Source organism: Centroberyx affinis, unplaced genomic scaffold (genome assembly GCF_046629955.1).
Source record: "Centroberyx affinis isolate AG114_WGS23_722 - 3 ecotype Tasmania unplaced genomic scaffold, CSIRO-AGI_Caff_v1 ptg000369l_1, whole genome shotgun sequence".
NCBI classification, from domain to species: Eukaryota; Metazoa; Chordata; class Actinopteri; order Beryciformes; family Berycidae; genus Centroberyx; species Centroberyx affinis.
In genome coordinates, this window is record NW_027279040.1 from 1,218,318 (window position 1) to 1,237,021 (window position 18,704).

Below are 18,704 nucleotides of genomic sequence, written 5' to 3' on the forward strand. Positions count from 1 at the left end.
AACAGTTAGCTGTCATCACTGTGTATGAAGAGGCCAAGGTCAGAGTCTCTTTACTTTTCTGTGTAACTGGCAAACCATTTGACCTTTCAACACTCCCCTCCAGTGTTTTACTGGTCACGTCTCCCCCCTTATCCAGTGTCTCTTTCACACTTTCTGCCTTACAAGTCCCTCCTCTGCTCGCACTGTTGACCAAAACAATGTCTTCTTGCTTACATGAATGACAACTCCCTTGTCCAGCAGGCTCTGTTTCTTGGCAGTCATGACGAAGTAATGTGTGTTGTCCCTGTAGTACACAATGTTCTCCAGATCAATACCTGCAACAAATGACACGGTTTGAGTATGGCTAAAATGAAGGCAGCACCAACGAAATGCCCCACAGCAGTGAGCAATTCTGTACTGTTGTAATGTGCATTTTAAGTCACTGACTCAAACCAATCACAGTCTAGGGACTTATAACTCTTAGCGGATTTAAAGAATTGTCAGGTCTATGGAACAGGACTCTATTGGAATCTGTGAGTGTTTTTAATGAGATGCTTGGCATAATGTAATACTTGACTTATCTCACCTTTTCTCTCTCTTCTTGTTGTTGCTCTCTCTCTCTGTCTCTCTCTCACTCGCTCTTTCCCTCCTTCTGTCTCTCATTTTTCCCTCTCACTCTTTTTAATGTGATTTTACTTGATGTGATGTTGTATGCTGTATGTGCTATCCTGTCTGCAACTTTGCTTTTTGCTGCTGTCTTGGCCAGGTCTCCCTTGAAAATGAGATTTTGAATTTAAATGGGACTTCACCTGGATACATTAAGGTTAAATAAATAAACAAATAATTCTACTAACTAGACAATTATCTCACTCTGCACTTGAGTCCTCAGCGGTTTCCCTCCAGGATGAGATATAGATAGTAAATTGAGATGATCACTCAAAATCATTACATTAGCAGTGATTAGCCCTGACCTTTGCAGTTAGCATTGATTATAGCAAGAACAAACCAGAACAAAAACACTAACCTGCCATTACACAACCACACTCATTAGAGAAACGTTTTTAAGCAGGTATTTCCTTTGTATTGAGCTCACTCTGTCAGATGTCCCTATACGTTCATGTTCACGACAGCTAAAAGTGTAATAAGGTTTGACTGTGTGATGAGGCCGTCTGGTTTTTCTCCCCACCTGTCTCCTCTTTGAGGTCAAGGAAGAACTTCTGGTTGAAGATGAAGGCCACTCCGCTGATCTCCTCTACCTTGGCCTCTGCTGTGGTGTTCCTGTTGATGAAGTTGGCTGTGATGGCGATCGCCAGCTTTCCCCGAAACTCCTTCCTTTTGAAACCTGAGAGAGGGAGAAAAGAGGGAGAAAGAGAAAGAAACAGAGAAACAGGAAGAGAAAGAGGGGATGTTAGTCTTCCCCAGCCAACAAGACCTATCTACCTATCTGCTAAACCAAAAGGAAATCTAGCCTGAAGCCATAATGACAGGGTAGATATTTTAGGATCAGAGAGGCAGCTTACCAAGGTGAGCTTTATATAACCAAGGAAACAAATGCCACAGAGTGTGAGAAAGGACAAGAAATGAAATGGTATTTAATTTTAAATGCCTTCTGGCATCTTCTTAATTAACTCTGAGAACTGCAAGTTCAGCAGTAAATGTGCCACTCCTAAAACCTTAATACCATACCACACTCCTTCATTCCATAAGCTATTTACTTCATAGTTTGATATTTCAAGGTTTCAAAAAATATCTTCCGAAATATATATCAATTAAACTTCATTCATATATTCAACCCTAACCCTGATTCAAGGAATCTGATGCTACAACGAACTGGGAAAATATTTCTTTTGACAACAGCAATCTACAGTATTTCAACCGTTTATAAACTGGAAATGGGGACACGCCAAAAATGATTCTCTCAATGTTAACTTTCTGTGTCTCATCCAAGGCCAATCATAAGTCTATGCAGACATCAAAGTAGACTGAAGTCAGGATTCCACATTTTACTGGCAGACTTCATCAATTTAAGTGAAAAATTTAACAACTTTAAATGGCTTTAACTTCTTTGGCTTACCCTTTGGTGACAGAGAATATTGTGATGTAATTTTTTATAAATTTCATGATGATGTAAGGACTGTAATCTAAATAGTTTAACTGTCACCCTACAGACACTGGCACTTGCTGACCAATCACAGAAAGGCCACAGATTGATCATCACAACTGCTTTAAAGACAGGGAAGGGGTCCACTGACGTGCCTCGCTGAAAAGTATAAAGTATGTTGTCACTTATTCTAAAACTGTGACTGCAGAAAGGCAATGAAAAATGAATAGATAAACGTTTTCAGTCTTGCATACTGCAAAATAATGTATGAGACTGCGACGACACTTTCTAGGGGCAGAGGGAAGCATCTGAATGTGCGCCAGGACTCCTCCATTACTGTCACTGTTAAATTCACGGGGGCCTTTTCTCCTCTCCGCCACTTCATTGCTCTTTTCCAAATGCAGCAACAATTAGCTAAGTATAGATCTGGGTGGGTATATTTAACTCTGCATTAGGCAGTGCACAATATTAGCTCAAAAGCAGACTGACTGGAGGGGGAAATCATTTCCCTCAGGCTTCTTCATAATTGTTGAATGAGCTAAACTTCTCATGCTACTCAAAAATGCCCTTTTTAGGAATAAGCATCTGATGTGAATTGGTGGAGAGATGACAACATTTCAAAGAGAGGGACAGAAAAAAAAAAAAGAGAGAGAGAGAGAGAGAGAGAGAGAGAGAGAGAGAGAGAGAGAGAGAGAGAGAAACAGTGAGACAGAGAGATGGAGAGAGTCCAACATGCATGTATCAGCTGCTGAACGACCTCAGCATGACTGCAGCGGGCCTCAGCTCCGCTCTATTTATGTACAGTGTTGTGGCGGTTTCATGTGTAACCGTTCCCTCTGGGAGAGATCGATGACTTTATAGGAGTATAACTTTACAAAAGGCGGGAGTCATTTTCTAGCTTCGGAATGGAGACAATGCAGTTCAAATTATTCAAAATGCGTCCAGAAGGTGTCCTGGCTTTTATCTGACTGAAGCCATTAGCAAAGCTTAAACATGGCTTTGTACAGCATGACGCCTTAAGGTTTTCAAAATGACAAAAGCAGATGAACTCGAGGGTAAAACTTTGGAGTGAGAAATTGTTTAGTAAACATGTTGAGCTGCTGAAATTTTAAAGATGCTACATGCAGTATTGTCATATTAATATCTTGTGAAATTAGTTAGGATGACGCATTTTATCTAAAACAAGCTTGCACAAAAAATTTCGCCATCCAAACAAAGAATAGACTGCCAACAGATTGCTAAATTACGCATCAAAAACAAGAGGCGCTGTGGGATGTGGAGCTTGTAATGTATTGTGTGGGTAGCGTCAGAGTGCGTATGACGTCATGACGTAGAGTTGGTACACGAAGTCGGGGAAATAAAACATGGTTGTTCAGTCTGCAGCAGTGTCCGAGTCACATCAATACAACAGAGCTGATGGTTGTCATCACAATTCATTTGAAAATGATAGATCTAAAGATAAGCCTTTGTGGATTAACAGATCACTGACAGTATGTCCTGTACAGGCGACTATACTGTTTCCCCCCTTTTCTCTTGTCTTCTCACCTTCCAGAGTATTCCTGCGCCCATCCGCCCCGACCACCACGTCAAACTCAAAGTTAGCCACAGGGTGATCACCAGGCCGGATTGCAGCCCTCCAGCCAAGACCTGAGAGAGAAAGAGAGAGAGAGAGAGAGAGAGAGAGCAATTAAGAAAAATATTAATGTGATATTTGATTTTTTGGAAATTCCCTTTTTCCTCTCTCAGCATGCAGGATCACTTCAGCAGGGTCGACACTTGCCGACTCAAGTCATCTGGCTGAAGAAACTTACTTTCTACTTACTAACTAGATACTACTTGTAAACTTGTCAGTATATGGAAAGTGAGTGATTCTGTTGCTGTTTTGGGTCACTGTGTCTCAGGAAGACTGTGCTTGCTATGAACTCAGTTACACTAGCACAAAATGTGGCTTTTCACATCATATTTCAAGGAGAACTGCAGCTCTCAATAAACATTCATGCAGTGCAAAGATGCATCAAGTCAGCAAACTCCACCGGATCTATTCTGCAGACTGTGATAGTGGATCATTGTCAAACTAACACTATATAATTAAATCCTGAAATGCTGTTTTTCTGGATTTAATACTAGTCATTTTCAGTTTGCAGTGGTTTATGCGTGTCAGTGGCACCGGGTGCATGGGGGCAGCAGGAGCGTGAGACCAACACAGTAACGGCTTGGCAGAGTGTTGTGCAACATCACCATGTGGAAAATGCATTCCATGATGTCAAGGGCACAGCTAAGTCCGTCACAGCAAAGCAGGGGAGACAAGTCTGGTTCTAAATTTAGGAAAGGCTCTTGTTGTTATCAGTGTGTTGATATTTCAGCTGAAGAGACAACACCTGACAACAGCATGTGAATTTTTCCGGAGAGTTTAAAGTCCTGAGTGGGAGGAGAGGGTCAAGTAGGCTAGATAGTCGGATGTCTGATACTTCAGATTGCTGCAGCAGCGCAGTTTACATTCTGCAAAACATTAACAACTGGAGGCAGTTGTGTATTGTGCCGATTGTTAACAGACCTCTGCTACGGAAAATGATTGAAGTCCTTAGATAGTTTCAAACTGAATGTTATCCTGTGATCACTAGAAGTTGATGCAATTTTGAAATAGGATTCTCAAAAATGTGCTGTATTCACTGATCCACAGGCTAGAATCATGAGATGAGAGCAAAAAAATAAAATCACCAGATTTTCTTTTAAACAAAGAAGCAATGTCTATTCACTGATATTAATGTGCTAAGCAGTTATATAACTACCTTAACATGGGGAAGGTAATGAACCATAAAGATGATTGAAGAATTTAAAGCATTGAGTCAAGGAACATATTTGACTTCCACTGGATTCTAAATATGAAGAAAAACTAGATCAAAGTCAGCGTATTGCTCCTGTTTTTTGGTGGCTGTCAAGGAAATTAAATACTGTAGAATGAGACAGTCAAGTCCTTCGCTGTCTGACCGACCTTGAAGCAGAGCACCGAGCTGCAGAGTTGGTGGAGAAACCTAGATCCTCCGAGAAGCTATTTGGCTGTCCAACTGTGACAGATGCAGCCCTGTATCTCCCAATATATAAATATATCTCCCATATATAAATGTGAACTGCAGATAGTTTACACATGCATTCCTCAAGGAACATTATCAAACTTCTCAACCGCAGCCTACTTACTGGTCTAGTTGTGGAGTTTCCAACTGTTTAATTTTTGACGTCAGTTTCCCAAAGCTCTGGAAAGACTACTGTCAGCATTGTAAAGCATTGTTTACTTATTGTTTGGACTTGTAACTAAGGTGAACGGGTGGATGGATACCTTCATTTTTCTGGTCCTCCGGAGGCTCCAGCAGCTTGACAAACTCCACATTGATGTGAAACTCCACTGCAACGATCAGGGCAACCTTCAGCAAAATCAGCTGCAGCTGCTGAATACCTATCAGACACAGATACAGATACAATGAGCTTTTGTATACATATGTTAAACCCAGACAGATTTCGTTCCTGTTTTATTTGCACAAATATAAATTTGGTATCCTCTTGAAAACTTCATCACTCTCTTGTATCTTTGCTAAGAGCTGAAGCCAGGTTTACCATCAGTAGCTTAGTGTCTTGACGTTATGTTGGAGAGGTTAAATAGCATCAGTACCGCAAAAGATGTGAAAACAAAGGAGTATATTTTCATTTTATTTTCATTCATAAATTTCTTGTGCTCTTTTTTCCATTTCACGCTCTTTTGTCCTGACTTTTTTTGCAAACCAAAATCAATTTAACAAATTTCAATGGAATTTTAGGGTTTGAGACAGACAGATAGGTGGTTTTATAGTGTTCAAGTCAAGTTTCTGATGTTTAAAAGAAAAATATAAATCACCATCCCTTCACTGTAGGTTAGGATAACAACTACACACTTTCAGTAACTTTTTCCAATTTCCAATTTCCCACTGACTTTAATGTAAAAAAACAAGAGAAACTAAGTGAAATTGCAGCATTATGATCACCGATCAGTGAAAAGGAAAGATGGACATATGCAGCACCCCTTGTTGCTGCAAACTGTAAACATTAGCCTAGCTAAAATAGTTTTGCACTGTCATCAGAATGACTGAGAGTTACTCACTGATGTGGTCAATGGCCCCAGCACAGAATTTGCCATAAAACTTCTTGGCCCCGAGGCCCCGAAGGTCGTGGATGGTGTAGGGCCACAGGTGCAGCACGTTGTTCCTGGAGAAAGAGTCTCTCTTCTCGATCACCACCACTTTGGCCCCCATCAAGGCCAGCTCAATGGCCGTCCGCAGGCCACAGGGGCCTCCTCCGATGATGAGGCACTGCAGGAGAGAGAATGACAAACAGATCCCATTATCAACACGAGTGCCGGAGAAATGAGACACTTACTGGTCGCATCTTTGTCGTATGAATCATAGGTGATGGAGACAGGGTTTTGCAGAAGAGTGTGAAATGAAACTGGGCTGGTTTACATCCCACTTGTTTATTAGCATGCCAGGAAACATTATATCATAATCATGAGCTGGGATCATAGCGCGTCCTTTATCTCTGTGAGATATGCCAACACATACACATAGATCATCAGAGGGAGCAGCTCTTTGCTGTATCCTTGCAGCATTTAGAGGAGTGAGTGTCTCATTCAAGGAGACTTTAAGTTTCAAGTTTATCTATGTTTATCTATATAGCCCTTTATCACATGCATGTATCAATGGACTTGACAGAGAATGAGCCTAAGAACAGAAACAAACATCAGGAAAAGCACAAGATACAGAAAAGCAGATTGTAGCAAGACATAAGCTACCTATTCTACATAGCCTAACAGCCTTAGACCTTCAATGCATACAAGGAAAAACTTCCAAGAAAAACCTTGTTAGCAAAAAAAAACAAAGGAAGACACCTTGGGCGGGCCAAGTCAAAGAGGGATCACCCACCGGGACGGCTGAGCGTGCAATAGGTGCCGAGAAAATAGTGACAAGAACATGAGTAATGACATGGGAAAAACAGAAAAACAACTTCAGAAAGGATGGACATTGGTTCTCGTGAAGATCATTCCAGTCTTGGCTCCTTTACCCACTTGGCCACCCTGGAGATATGTAAGGATTGTTAGCAAAAGAGATGAAAGATGGGGGGAAAATAGTTTATGGGTGTTCGTGAAGCAGGACATTTATGGTGAAGCTGCATTCTTCCCCAGAGGTTTGTTTGCCAACACCTTCTTCTGTAACCTTAAACCATTATTATAGTCTTTTCATCTCAAAGGTATTATTCATGCATCAGCCTCACTCAAATATGCATGAAGTCAGTTCTTTGAGGTTGCGGCATCTGTCTGAGAATGTGTGATTCAAACATGACATCATCCTCTCGAAAGGGAGATGAAAGGGAGAATTTGCACTCTCCCTCTCTGGCAATCTCCATCCCCTATCTCTCTAAATATATAGAGAGAAATAACAGAGGATTGTTTGTGTGTGTTTCCATGGCTGTGTCTTCATTCTTTTGGCATTTCATCCAGAACAAAAATCACCCCCTGAATCAAACAGTCGCCCCTGCTGTGCTCAACAAGGTGGGCAGTCTCCTGTCTTGATGACCTCACCAATAAGCGCTTAAGGTTTTCTTTCAACTCCTTCATATCTAAGCCTTAACTCCATCATTTCATCCAACGGCACAAAGAGCTACCACCTTTGTGTGACCTCAAAATCCGCCCAGTATGCAAAGAGGGCTGCCAAACAGGAACAGGAGGACTCACTTCTTGTCACCCTGTGCGCCTGTCCACCTGGAGGGAGGTGCCACTCACATCAATATTGTGATGTCGTGTTTCAGCGGCTGTCCTGGCCGCTGGGACCTTGTCATGTTTGTGTAGCTTTATGCAAAACTGAATGTGGCTGATCTATGTGCGCTTCTTTCATGCTCTCTCTCTTGCTTCTCTATTAAGGCTGTGAGTCAGCTAAAAGCGGCAAGTCTCCCTGGGTGCTGTTTACAGAGCACCCAGTGCCAGCTGACCAAAATCCCAGATCATTCCCTAAATGGCCTGCTGCTCCCACCAATCACAAGATGATTGGGCTTTAGTCATTCTATATTCTCCCCTCTGTGCGTGTGGTTGGGCCCCAGTGTGGTTTCACAGGACAGGAGGATGTGGCTGATGAGGAACACAACATTTTATCATGTGTAGCCTGAGGTTATGAGGATGAGGTATTCTCAGGTGTGAGGCAAACGCAGGTGGCGGCGGCTCTGCCTGGACAGGCCTGCTCACTGGCCCAGGATTTAGTTTTTTTCCACAATGAAGGGTGATTAAAGTGGCTCTTTCCCACAAGAAGAGGGAATCGTTTGTCATGCAGCCAGCAGAAATGGGCTGTAGTAGCCAAAAATTTAATAATTTAAGTGTCATTAATGTGTGTGTCAGCCTTACAGTATTACCAGTATTTATTCAGAGGTACTCTCACAATGCACAGATTGCATCAAACCTCATGTAAACGTTGTGTTTTGATCTGTCTACCGGGGGCTACAAGAGATGAGCTGTTTGTTTTAGCCGGTTTCCACGCTCTGCTCTATTATTACAGATATGAGGCTTTTCCTGAGGGCCGGCTCCAGATCTGCTGAGTCAGGACACACTCACTTCCTGTCCGCTTCCCACCTGTGACCTTCCCATCATCCCAGCTCCACCTCCCCCCCGGTCACATTTCACCTCAGCTTTATTAATGAACCCTATCTGTCAGTCACACTCTCATTGTGTCTAGCACAGACTGAGGATGAGCTCAGATAGTGTGACCAGTGCAGCGACGTCTCGACAAAGGAGCATACAGATTAACATTAAACACTGATAAGCATCCTGGAACCCCCCAAAAAAGCAGATATCATCCTGACAATTGGCTGATATCCTGAAAACCTGATATCCAATTCAGAAACTCATAAACAAGTTGTGTTATTGCTGTTGTTGTTGTTGTTTTGCATCAATAGTTTGGTCTAACTAGTTTCAAGCCACCATGACGATAAAAATGTCAGATTTAAGGTTCTCAGCTAAGTGTGGCAGACCACCAGGGAAACCACAACATCAGCTGACAATGGGCAATTGGCAACCCTCACAGACTGGCATCTGGGACTTCATGGGGATTAGAACAACAGAAATGGAATAATACTCCAGTCTGCTTACAAAGTAGACCAAGCAGAGCCACGTTGCACTAAGTCTCACCCAATCCTGACGTTTCGACCGTGTCGTTCTGTGCGGCACAGAACTATGTATCATGGAAACTGTTAGACTGGATGGGAGATTTTTCCACGGCACCTAATCATCTAGTGAAGGATACAGCTCCATCTGTCAAGATCTCACAGCTGTCCAGAAAGGATGTAGACCATAGAAATGCTGATGACACACTGTAGGATATACTAGGGCTTGGGGAAATAGAAATGGAAAACATCAACTTAAATGTTATTGCCAATCCAAGTTAGGAGGGCTTTACAGTGCTTAAGTAAAATTAATTGTTTTTTTGTTTTGTTTTGTTTTATGTTGTTTCTATATATGCTAAATGAGATATTTCCAAACTAATTCATAAATCAGACTAATTCATTGCTCAGCTATCAATATAAGAGGAAGTTATATTTAGCATTTATGATAGCATGGATCTGATGAATGTGAACTCACCTCAAAAGTGCTAAATGAGATAAGTTATGAGTTGTAATTGCATATTGTGCAACAAATACACAGACACAGACACATATGTGTGTTTGTATGTAAGTCTGTCCCTTCATGAAAAACAATGTCTTTGTTCTGCTGGTGTAAACTGGCCCCAGTGCAGTTGTCAGAGCAAGTTCAAATAGTTTCCCTACAATCTGGCTTTGTCCAGTGCCGCCGCCGCCCAGGAAAACTCTCTCTTCACTTCCCTTCTCTTCTCTTTCTCTATCTCTCACTCTCACTTTTTACATCCCCATTCCACTTACAGAGAGACAGCATCAGAGCAGAGGAAAATGTACCTAGTATATATAAAAAAGACGACAACCATCAGCAACCGTCATCTCGGAGGCAAATGTTTCTCAAAGTTTCAATAACGTGTTTCAGCAGTGAATCGATGTATCATATCACTATATGAATTATGAAAAAAAAGAGTAATTGGCTTCCATGTTGGTACTTGCAAAAAGTGTATAGAGAACAAACAAACCATAGGTGTGTGTCAGTGTCATTGCAGCCAGCTGTATCAGGCCATAAAACAGGATGACATCACATCCTATAAAGATTGCTGCTGCAGCAGGAATTTGGAGGCTGGGTGTCGAGTGACATCACATCTTTCACCGTTAAACAGTGGAGCTCAAATAAAAACATGAGCCGTCACCCTCTGGTTTTAAAAATTAATAACTGTCTGTCCTGTAATTAATGAGAACAGGCTTCATACTGCCCTTATACTGTACGTGTGTGGAAACTAACAATTGATTAAATCTCAGGCCTACAAAAGAAAAAGGCAATCTTTTCACAAAACACCTCATAAACTTACAGTAACTATGCGTGTTTTAATAATACACACAATCCACTGTTTGTACATCTGGTTTACTACTTTCAAACACAGCACTACTTTATATTCTGCAACACTTTCCTGCGGCTTGTCAGAATGACAAAATTTGACCTAAAACTTTTGGCACAGGTTAGGACAATCGCAGTTTCTTCAAAAAGCTTAATTACCACTTTGGTGTGGCTTGAATCAGACAAAACTTGTAAAAACTAAGCGCTCACACTGGAGCATTTAAAACACATTTTAATAACAATCTGGGCCTGGCTCCAACCTCTTTGGAGGAGCCCATAAAGAGCTCACCCTCAGTGTAACCTGCGCCAAATAATCACACTTGCTGAGTGACGCTGTCTGTTCCTCTGTGCAATAAAAACACTCCTTCAATCTGGGAGGAACGCATGTCTGAGAAGTTGTCATCCCCCCCAATTATTCCTGCTTTGCCCCCTCACCTTCGCCAACTGACCCCCAAGCCACCCCCCCCCCCCACCCCCCCCCCACACACACACACACACAAACATATAAAGACACACTGACACAAACCATAACCCATACATCCCCCAATTCTCTCTCCCTCTTGTAGGTATATCTTCATAAACCAAGTTAAGAATAGCTCTCTTGTTACATGTGTTTTAGGAATATGTCCCGATCTGTAATTTTCTCTCTGTATGTAATTGTCTGTTTTGTGTATACATCGCAATATTTGGCCATAGGGCTAGATGTTGGTTTTCTATGTATTTATGTAGTCGTTGAAACGTTTTAATTGCTTTATGGTTGTTTCTCTGCATTTTTTCTTTATTTGGAATATATGTAGGTGTCTGTGGCTTGTGTTTGGTGTGCAGTATGTTTTTGTGGTGCGTTTTGTTAGTGTTTGCATGGGTGGACATACAGTATATTCACACACACTGGTGGGTGTGTGAGATTACATAGTTAAGTTCCTACATACTGAACATACCATACATAATATTAACTTACAGATAAATGCTCTCCACATGGAGTTTGTTTCAGTGTCTGTATTTCATGCAATATGTTGTTTTTTAAATGAAAAAGTAAAAACACTCTGGTGGACTGACTGCTCTGTATAGGTTTGTGATGTAGCACCTGTTTGGGGATGCAGAATCAGTGCAAAGCGTTGTATAACTCTTTAATTTCCTGTACTGTCTGTAGGGTGCAGCTGCAGAGAAAGAGTGAGTGTGTACTGTAGCTGATGGGATGTGTCTTGACAGGCAGAGGTTAAAGTGACGGCTGTGACACTGCATTAGCCACAGCACTCTGCAATATACTGTAGCAGACCTGTCCTAAGGAGGGACAAAGTGCTGACTGTCTGAAACATTTAGAAAACTAAAGGACAAAGGATAAGACTAAGCCACACAAGGTCCAGCCACAAAAGCTTCTGCCACCAAGTAAAGTCATGATCAGAAACTTCAATCATAATGAAATATGAGAAAATCCTTATGGAATACTATTTGGTATGGTTATATCTATGTATATGTGCAGGAATAAAAACACAAATTGGGGTTTTATGGACCCTTGCTTCAATTTACAAATGCTAGTTGGTGATATCTTCTCTCTATCCTCTATGAATTCCTCATCTCACTTTTCTTGTATTTTTTCTTTTTCATGTCTTTTTAAGAAAAGCCTAACTAGGGACAGGAGTTGGAAACTAGCAATAGCTATAACCTCTATATGCAGAACAAAAGTTGCCTCAACCAGTTGAAGTTAATTTGCACTGTGCCTATCAAATAAGCTAATAGATAAAATACATAAAATAACTATTATTGATCTTACCTTGGTGCCCACACAGGCTTGGCCTTTCATGTATTCTTTATGGGACATCCTCTTGTCCAGCTTACTCCACAGCGCTTTGGCCTTCCAGGAGGTGACCTTAGTCCTCAGACTAGTGTAAAAGGAGTTGTTGTCCTGAGGGTCCAGGTCCAGCTGTCTGCACAGGATGTTGAAGGCCTGCAGCGTCCCCTTACAGGTCGAGGCCTGGACAAAGTTCTCAAACTGCTTCCCTACATTATCCCTCTCCTCCTCTATCTCGCCCATCTTTCCCAGTTTGCAGGAGATGCTTTGGTTTGCTGAGGCTGCTGTTTGGTTCGCTGCTCTCCTCCAGCTGTGGCTACACCCTCAGCTCGGCCCGCACCGTCATGCCCGGTCTGAGGAGGCAAGAAACAGAGAGTCTGATGTCATCTCATGGCAAAGAATCCTTCACAGATGGCTTTACGCAACTGATGTTTTTTCCATTTTCTATTATTAGCCTAGAAAAAAATCAGCCCTGGTTCATTGCATTACTTCGATTCATGGAATTGGTTTATGGAATAGAACACTAGATCATTTACCTTGACCTAATTTGATACAAGCAGTTAAGTTGACAGCATTGCTGTATTTGGTAACAACATCCTTATTCTAGTGTATTAACCTGTGTATTAACCTATGGGAAAGTAGTATTACTGTGTAGGTACTTGATGAAAATCTCCCAAATACATACTTACACACACCATTCAAATGGCTTCATTAAAATGTTTGTAAGTACATTATGTATTTGGGATAAGTACCTACACTGTGTACTTATAAAATTGTTTGTAATTGTAAAATATCTTTCCAATACACAGAAAGTGTTACCCAGAATTTTATTTGCTGATGGATAAAAATAAATAAAATAAATCAAAAGTTATGCCGGTTGTAATTTCGTTAGTGAATTATCAAGAAGGCTCTCACTACCCGTCCTGACTAGCATTCAGTATCTCAAAATGTAAACATGCATTTTGAAATGCAGTGAACTCAAACCCACATTGACGACATTCCAAGCAGAGGCAAGGTTATGAGATAATACTGGGCAGAAAATGCAGTGAGAGAAAAAAATGAGCCAATTTGATATTGTCAGTTTACTACTGGGCTAAATGGTGCTTTATGGAAGCATAACCACTTGAACTTATAAAAAGAGCCATTTGTGGTTCTATATACATAGTACATACTGGTTCAATATAGAGCCAAATTATTCAGCAGTTTCAGGGTTTATGAATGGCTTTATATAGAACAGTTCTATACAAAGTTTCATTCCAAAATTAGATATCCACCACTTGAACACTTAGTCTAATTATTTATAGGAAAGTAAAACTATGGAATACTAATGAAGCTGTTAGCTATCTCAGGACCTTTGTGAACTTGTAACATTTTCCAGGATAGGATCAGCTGTATATTTTTGGGATGGAGTCAAGAGTTGTAAGTGATACATTTTTCTCAAAACGGATAGGTGGGATTTTGGAGTGAAAGCCTCCATATAGAAGCACAAATGGCTCCAGGGAACCTATGCATCTCTGCCAAGGCTCAAACCACTCTGGAGCTTTAACTGTTGAGTGTCCACAATACTGTCCAAATAGCAGCTGAATCTTTGTCATGAAATAAAAATGAACCATTTGTTTCTGAGTTGGTTCTATATTATTTAATGTGATAACAATTCTATATAGCATCTTAAAAAGGCAGGAAAAAGCAGTTCCCCTATGATTACAAGCCAAATAACTGTTTGTTTCTGTTAAGCACCTTCCTTTCCTGGAGTGCAGCACTGACCATGGATAAGTAGACAGAAAAAGTATTTATCATGTGGCGTTTTCTCTCTCAGCTGAAAACCAGACAAAGGGGATTTTTTTCCAGCAGAAAAAAGGTAACTCTTTGAAACAAGTTGGAAGGCAACCTACGGATTACCACTGATTGATTGGGCTTGCCTGCTTAGTGCTCCACCCTTCTCTAAAATGTGTGCATATACAATATGCTTACATATGTGCGTGCATGAGAATGACACTGTTACTAAAGCACATTCCTATATCAAAAGGGAACTGACAGAATTGAATACAATGTAATTTTCTCTTTACTCAAATCAACCATCAAACATTTTGAAAATCAAGCCAGCAAATCTGTGCCAGAGCAGAACATCAAAGCAAAATGTGGAAAATGTCTTAATTAAGTATGAGTGTGCTCTTTTGGGTGGAGACCACTGCTTCTGTGAGTTTTGGAAGCAGCCTGCCTTTGATATTCTAATGTCCCACAGAGCGGGATGGGCTGGGCCAGAGGAGAGGTCAGGCTAGCTGCGTGAGACGTCCACTGTCCCCCACAGTGTCCCACTAGCTCTCACACCCCAGGGCGTCCAGCTGACAGATAACTCTACCGGCTCATCAAACTGAAATGCCAAGACTATGTGAAGCAAATGTACACAATAAATACTATTCATTCAGAAAGTGTTTCCTCCAGAATTGCACATTTACACCAAAACCACAAAATTTTGTCACTGTCTTCAATGACCATTCAGTCTTGGTTTTGTGTTTTTGGTGGTACAGTGTGGGAGATGTTGAATGTTGTCCCAGCAGCAAAAGAATCTGTCACTATGCTAAAATTAACATTATTCTACTGCACAAGATCCTGTTTGGCTGTATGTTTGCATCCTGTTTTGATGCTGTTGTTACGCTACATTACAGAACGCAGGAGCTGGAGACACGCACCCAAAAACTTAAGGAAGAAGGCATCAGATGAAAAAACTATTATCCTCCCATATTTTAAAAAAGTTGTTCATGATGTCACAACTTTGTTAAAATATGGGAGCATAACAGATTGTGTAATTTCTCGATTTTCTTCATCTGATTTCTACATTACAGAGAAAGATTCTGCCAGAGAAAGCAACACCACCCAACCCATACTAAGGACAGAGAGAGGGACATCAATCATCTGTCCCCCGAGAAAAGTTACGCACCCTGCTGACCCCCAGACAGCTCCATATGCCCTCGTAGCCTCCGAGCAGCTCTTGTCCCGGTGGTGTAGATGAACCCCGGATGCCTTTCACAGTAGACAGTCAGCCCCACACTCAATGAGCCCACATTCCTTTGCCACGTGGCTAGAAAAGCTCTGAACTGCTCCATCAGCACGGGGCCACCGGCTACACCCATCCAGCCCCCTCAGTGGCTCCACCAACCAGCCAGTCGGCGGCATGCTCATGCCATGGGGGCCGCTCCATAGGTTTTTTTTGTAGTTCTTTTATGGTCTGATTGTGAATGAGTGGTGAGTGGTGAGCTGAGACAGGCAAGATATATGATGCAGGTGCTTTAATTATTCATGCATGGCAGGAGGCCGCGATGGGAAAATTGTGTGTATTCTACCATGTGGTTTTATTGTGCTATACTGGATGTTGTGTCTTCAATAAATATTACATTCTGGCAAGAGTAAATGTGTTTGAAAAAATGAATGTACAAAATATTATGGACATATTCCTAATATCAAAACTTTCACCAAAGTATAAATATAATTTGTGCTTTGGTGGAAAGTTTAAATAAAGACATGTTGACTGCAGTTCTGATTTCACATTTCCATTCAAGTAAGTGGTAAAAAGACACAACCATTGGAACCATCTGTTGTATGAGTCTGTGAGGATTAATGAAAAGGTACCACTTACTGTCTTTATAGCCAACTCAGTGCTGAACGCTCAAACTATATTGTCCCAGACAGAGTCCTATGACTTCACCATCTTAGTCTGACAGAATGGAAAGTCAGTTGTGGGCAGACAAAACCAACCCACAGAACGGCTGTAAAAATACATGCAATGACAGACGGAGCGGAAAGAATACACATGCACACACACATACACACCATACATCACAGATCATGCGAGCCATATAATGTTTAAAAGGATCGGAGAGTTTAATAGTGTGTAGGTTTTAAGACTCCTGTCTGTTTAGAAAATGATCTGACTGAGTGAAACTGACTGAGGCTATTTGAGAAAGTCAAAGGCAATGATTAATGTCTTTGTACACACTGGGAGTTTACATAATGATATCTGTGGTTTGTTATTAATGTTGAAGAATGCAAGCAAATAGTTACTGTTACTCCGCAGTAGTGACCCTTGTCCTTTACATATTATTTTACTATTATTTGTGTAATTAGTTTGCCGTAGACATGCTGCCTCAAGAGAATAGTGTCTGTACTTTGTCTGTGTAGTACAGCAGATCCATCCCATGATGCAGTGCACATACAGGGCACAGTATACTCAGTATGCTTGGTTTCCAGTATGATGGAGGAGGAATGTCAGGAATGTGAAATATGTACCTGTTACACCTGGCCTGCTGGGGAATAAAATCAAAACACATGCACATGCACGCAATTAATAATTTTGAAATAATACCAAAGTCAAGTTTTGTTAATACATTTAGTGTAACGACCTCCAACCAGTTAATACACAGGACCATGTGATCACCAGAGCACCATTTGTAAATAGATAGTTTGTAGGCTATATAAAGTATGACTCTGATCCTCACCACTACTATACAGCCAAAAAAACCAAAGAAACTGAACCAATGGGTGTCAAACCAGTGACGTGATGTCTCCTTTTGTTGCTGCAGAGCACATAGCCTCAGGCTGTCAGAATACAATGGGAAGCTGACAACACAAGGAAAACATTGGGAGTGCTGGGAAATGCTCATACTGTAGTGCAGCCGGCCAGCAACAGTAATTACAAACTGGACTGAAGAAAACCAGGAAGGAACCCTCTCTGCCCCTGATAAGCAGGCAGCATGCCTCAGAAAACAGTGCAGTCATGTGGACTTCAACCCAGCGGCTCTGCCCCTCCCCAGGCCCCAAAACTCCACAGTATTATCTCAACTCTCTGAAATCTGGCGGCACGTTCAACCACCGGTGCCAAAACAAAAGAGGAACTGTCAGGAGCAAGGTACAAACAACTGGCTGGCCGCAATAACTGTCAATCATCTTCAGAGGAGAAAATTGTTAATTTACACAAACAGAAGCAGGCTTCTGAAGAGTGCAGGCTGCTGTCTGCAGGCCCATCTGGCCCAGGCAGTGTGTTAAACACATGTCCTGTGTGGAGAGCCATTTGTCTGGACACACTTCAGTCACTCTGAGCTCAAAGCATTACGCCTGCCCAGCTATTTGAAGTCTGACAAGAATAATCCACTTGACCAATTATTTTGACCCTATCCAGCCACACATTCTCTGCCTCATTTGTTACAATAAATGAGCAAATAGTTGACTGGATTCGTTATCACGATGGCGTATAAATGCTCTGTCCGGTGATCTAAAATAAAGGGGAAAAAACTTGCTAAAGGAAATGTGTGTAACTTTCACAGTAGTGCACCCATGCATTTTTAAATAGAGCCATTAGACCATTAGAAATTAATGAACATGGATCCTCTAAAGTGGTGGAAAACAGGGAAAATGTGAGAGGCAAAGACAAAAACTGCCTCTAGACTGACTGACTGACATTGAGGGTGTAGGGTCGGTTTTCATTGATTGTTTCATAATGTGGCAGATGTGAAGCCCTGTGAGACTGTAACTGTGATTAAAGGCTGTACAAGTAAACTTGACTTGACCTGACTTGTCCAATGAGGCCCTGAATGATCCATATCTCTGAATGGCACAGTGATGGTTTGGGTGACAGTGTGTATCACTGCAGGGCGGGAATAGTGGCCCATAAGCCAACTTTCAGTAAAGCCATGCTCAGAATAGACAAGTGTCATGTTCGTGAGGAAAACAGCACATGACCCTGTGAAGAAGTCAACAGGGCTGTAATGAAAACCTGTAAACAAGACTAGTTCTAATCAAGACAGAGATGTCCAGAGTTCAACCCTATGACTGATCCATCTCCATTAAACAGGACAGGTGCCTGGTGCCAACACAGACCATCGCTTTACTCATAAAACTAATGGTTGAAAATGATAACTGTCTGGGCATTGTCCATTTACTGATACACCATACTGTTCTCTTTGTTAACAGCCAGGAGTGCATTATTCTCGCCAGGTAGTTAAACTGAATCCTGATTATGTACTGAGAAAGACGTATCATGTCTCAAATTACATTTCATAACGCTCTGTGCCTCAGCGAAGTGCAACAAGCTCCCTGAGACGCCTCTCATGCAAACTCTTCCTGTGGAGTGTGTGTCTGCTTTCCTGTCCAGATCAAAGCTGGGGGGACAGAAGCCCCTGTAAAATTCCAGCTTTGCGATTTTAAAGCGTAAGATATGTTTGCAACTCCTTTCAATTTCCCCCTCTCTCTGCCAGAGGGAGCTTGTTAATGTTGTCCTGGGGTGGATTTAGTGCCGCTAACATGCTGCTTGGTACCTCCTTCTGTAA

The 18,704-nt window shown here is 41.6% G+C and overlaps 1 protein-coding gene across 3 annotated transcripts in view; it reads right to left on the reverse strand.

Annotated features, from left to right (window-relative positions):
• The window catches only part of mical2a (microtubule associated monooxygenase, calponin and LIM domain containing 2a), a 40,371-nt gene that overhangs the window by 17,018 nt on the left and 4,649 nt on the right, over window positions 1-18,704 (reverse strand). For 2 of the 3 annotated variants that reach the window (XM_071515775.1, XM_071515776.1), the window contains exons 2-7: window positions 12,367-12,737; window positions 6,210-6,417; window positions 5,415-5,531; window positions 3,626-3,727; window positions 1,166-1,321; window positions 214-314 (exon numbers count right to left, since the gene is read on the reverse strand). In XM_071515775.1, the coding sequence (XP_071371876.1) occupies window positions 214-314; window positions 1,166-1,321; window positions 3,626-3,727; window positions 5,415-5,531; window positions 6,210-6,417; window positions 12,367-12,627 (945 nt within the window). In that variant the 5' untranslated portion in view covers window positions 12,628-12,737. Of the gene's footprint in view, window positions 1-213; window positions 315-1,165; window positions 1,322-2,544; window positions 2,666-3,625; window positions 3,728-5,414; window positions 5,532-6,209; window positions 6,418-12,366; window positions 12,738-18,704 lie in introns of those variants that run through there. The other variant, XM_071515777.1, reaches the window with a different exon arrangement.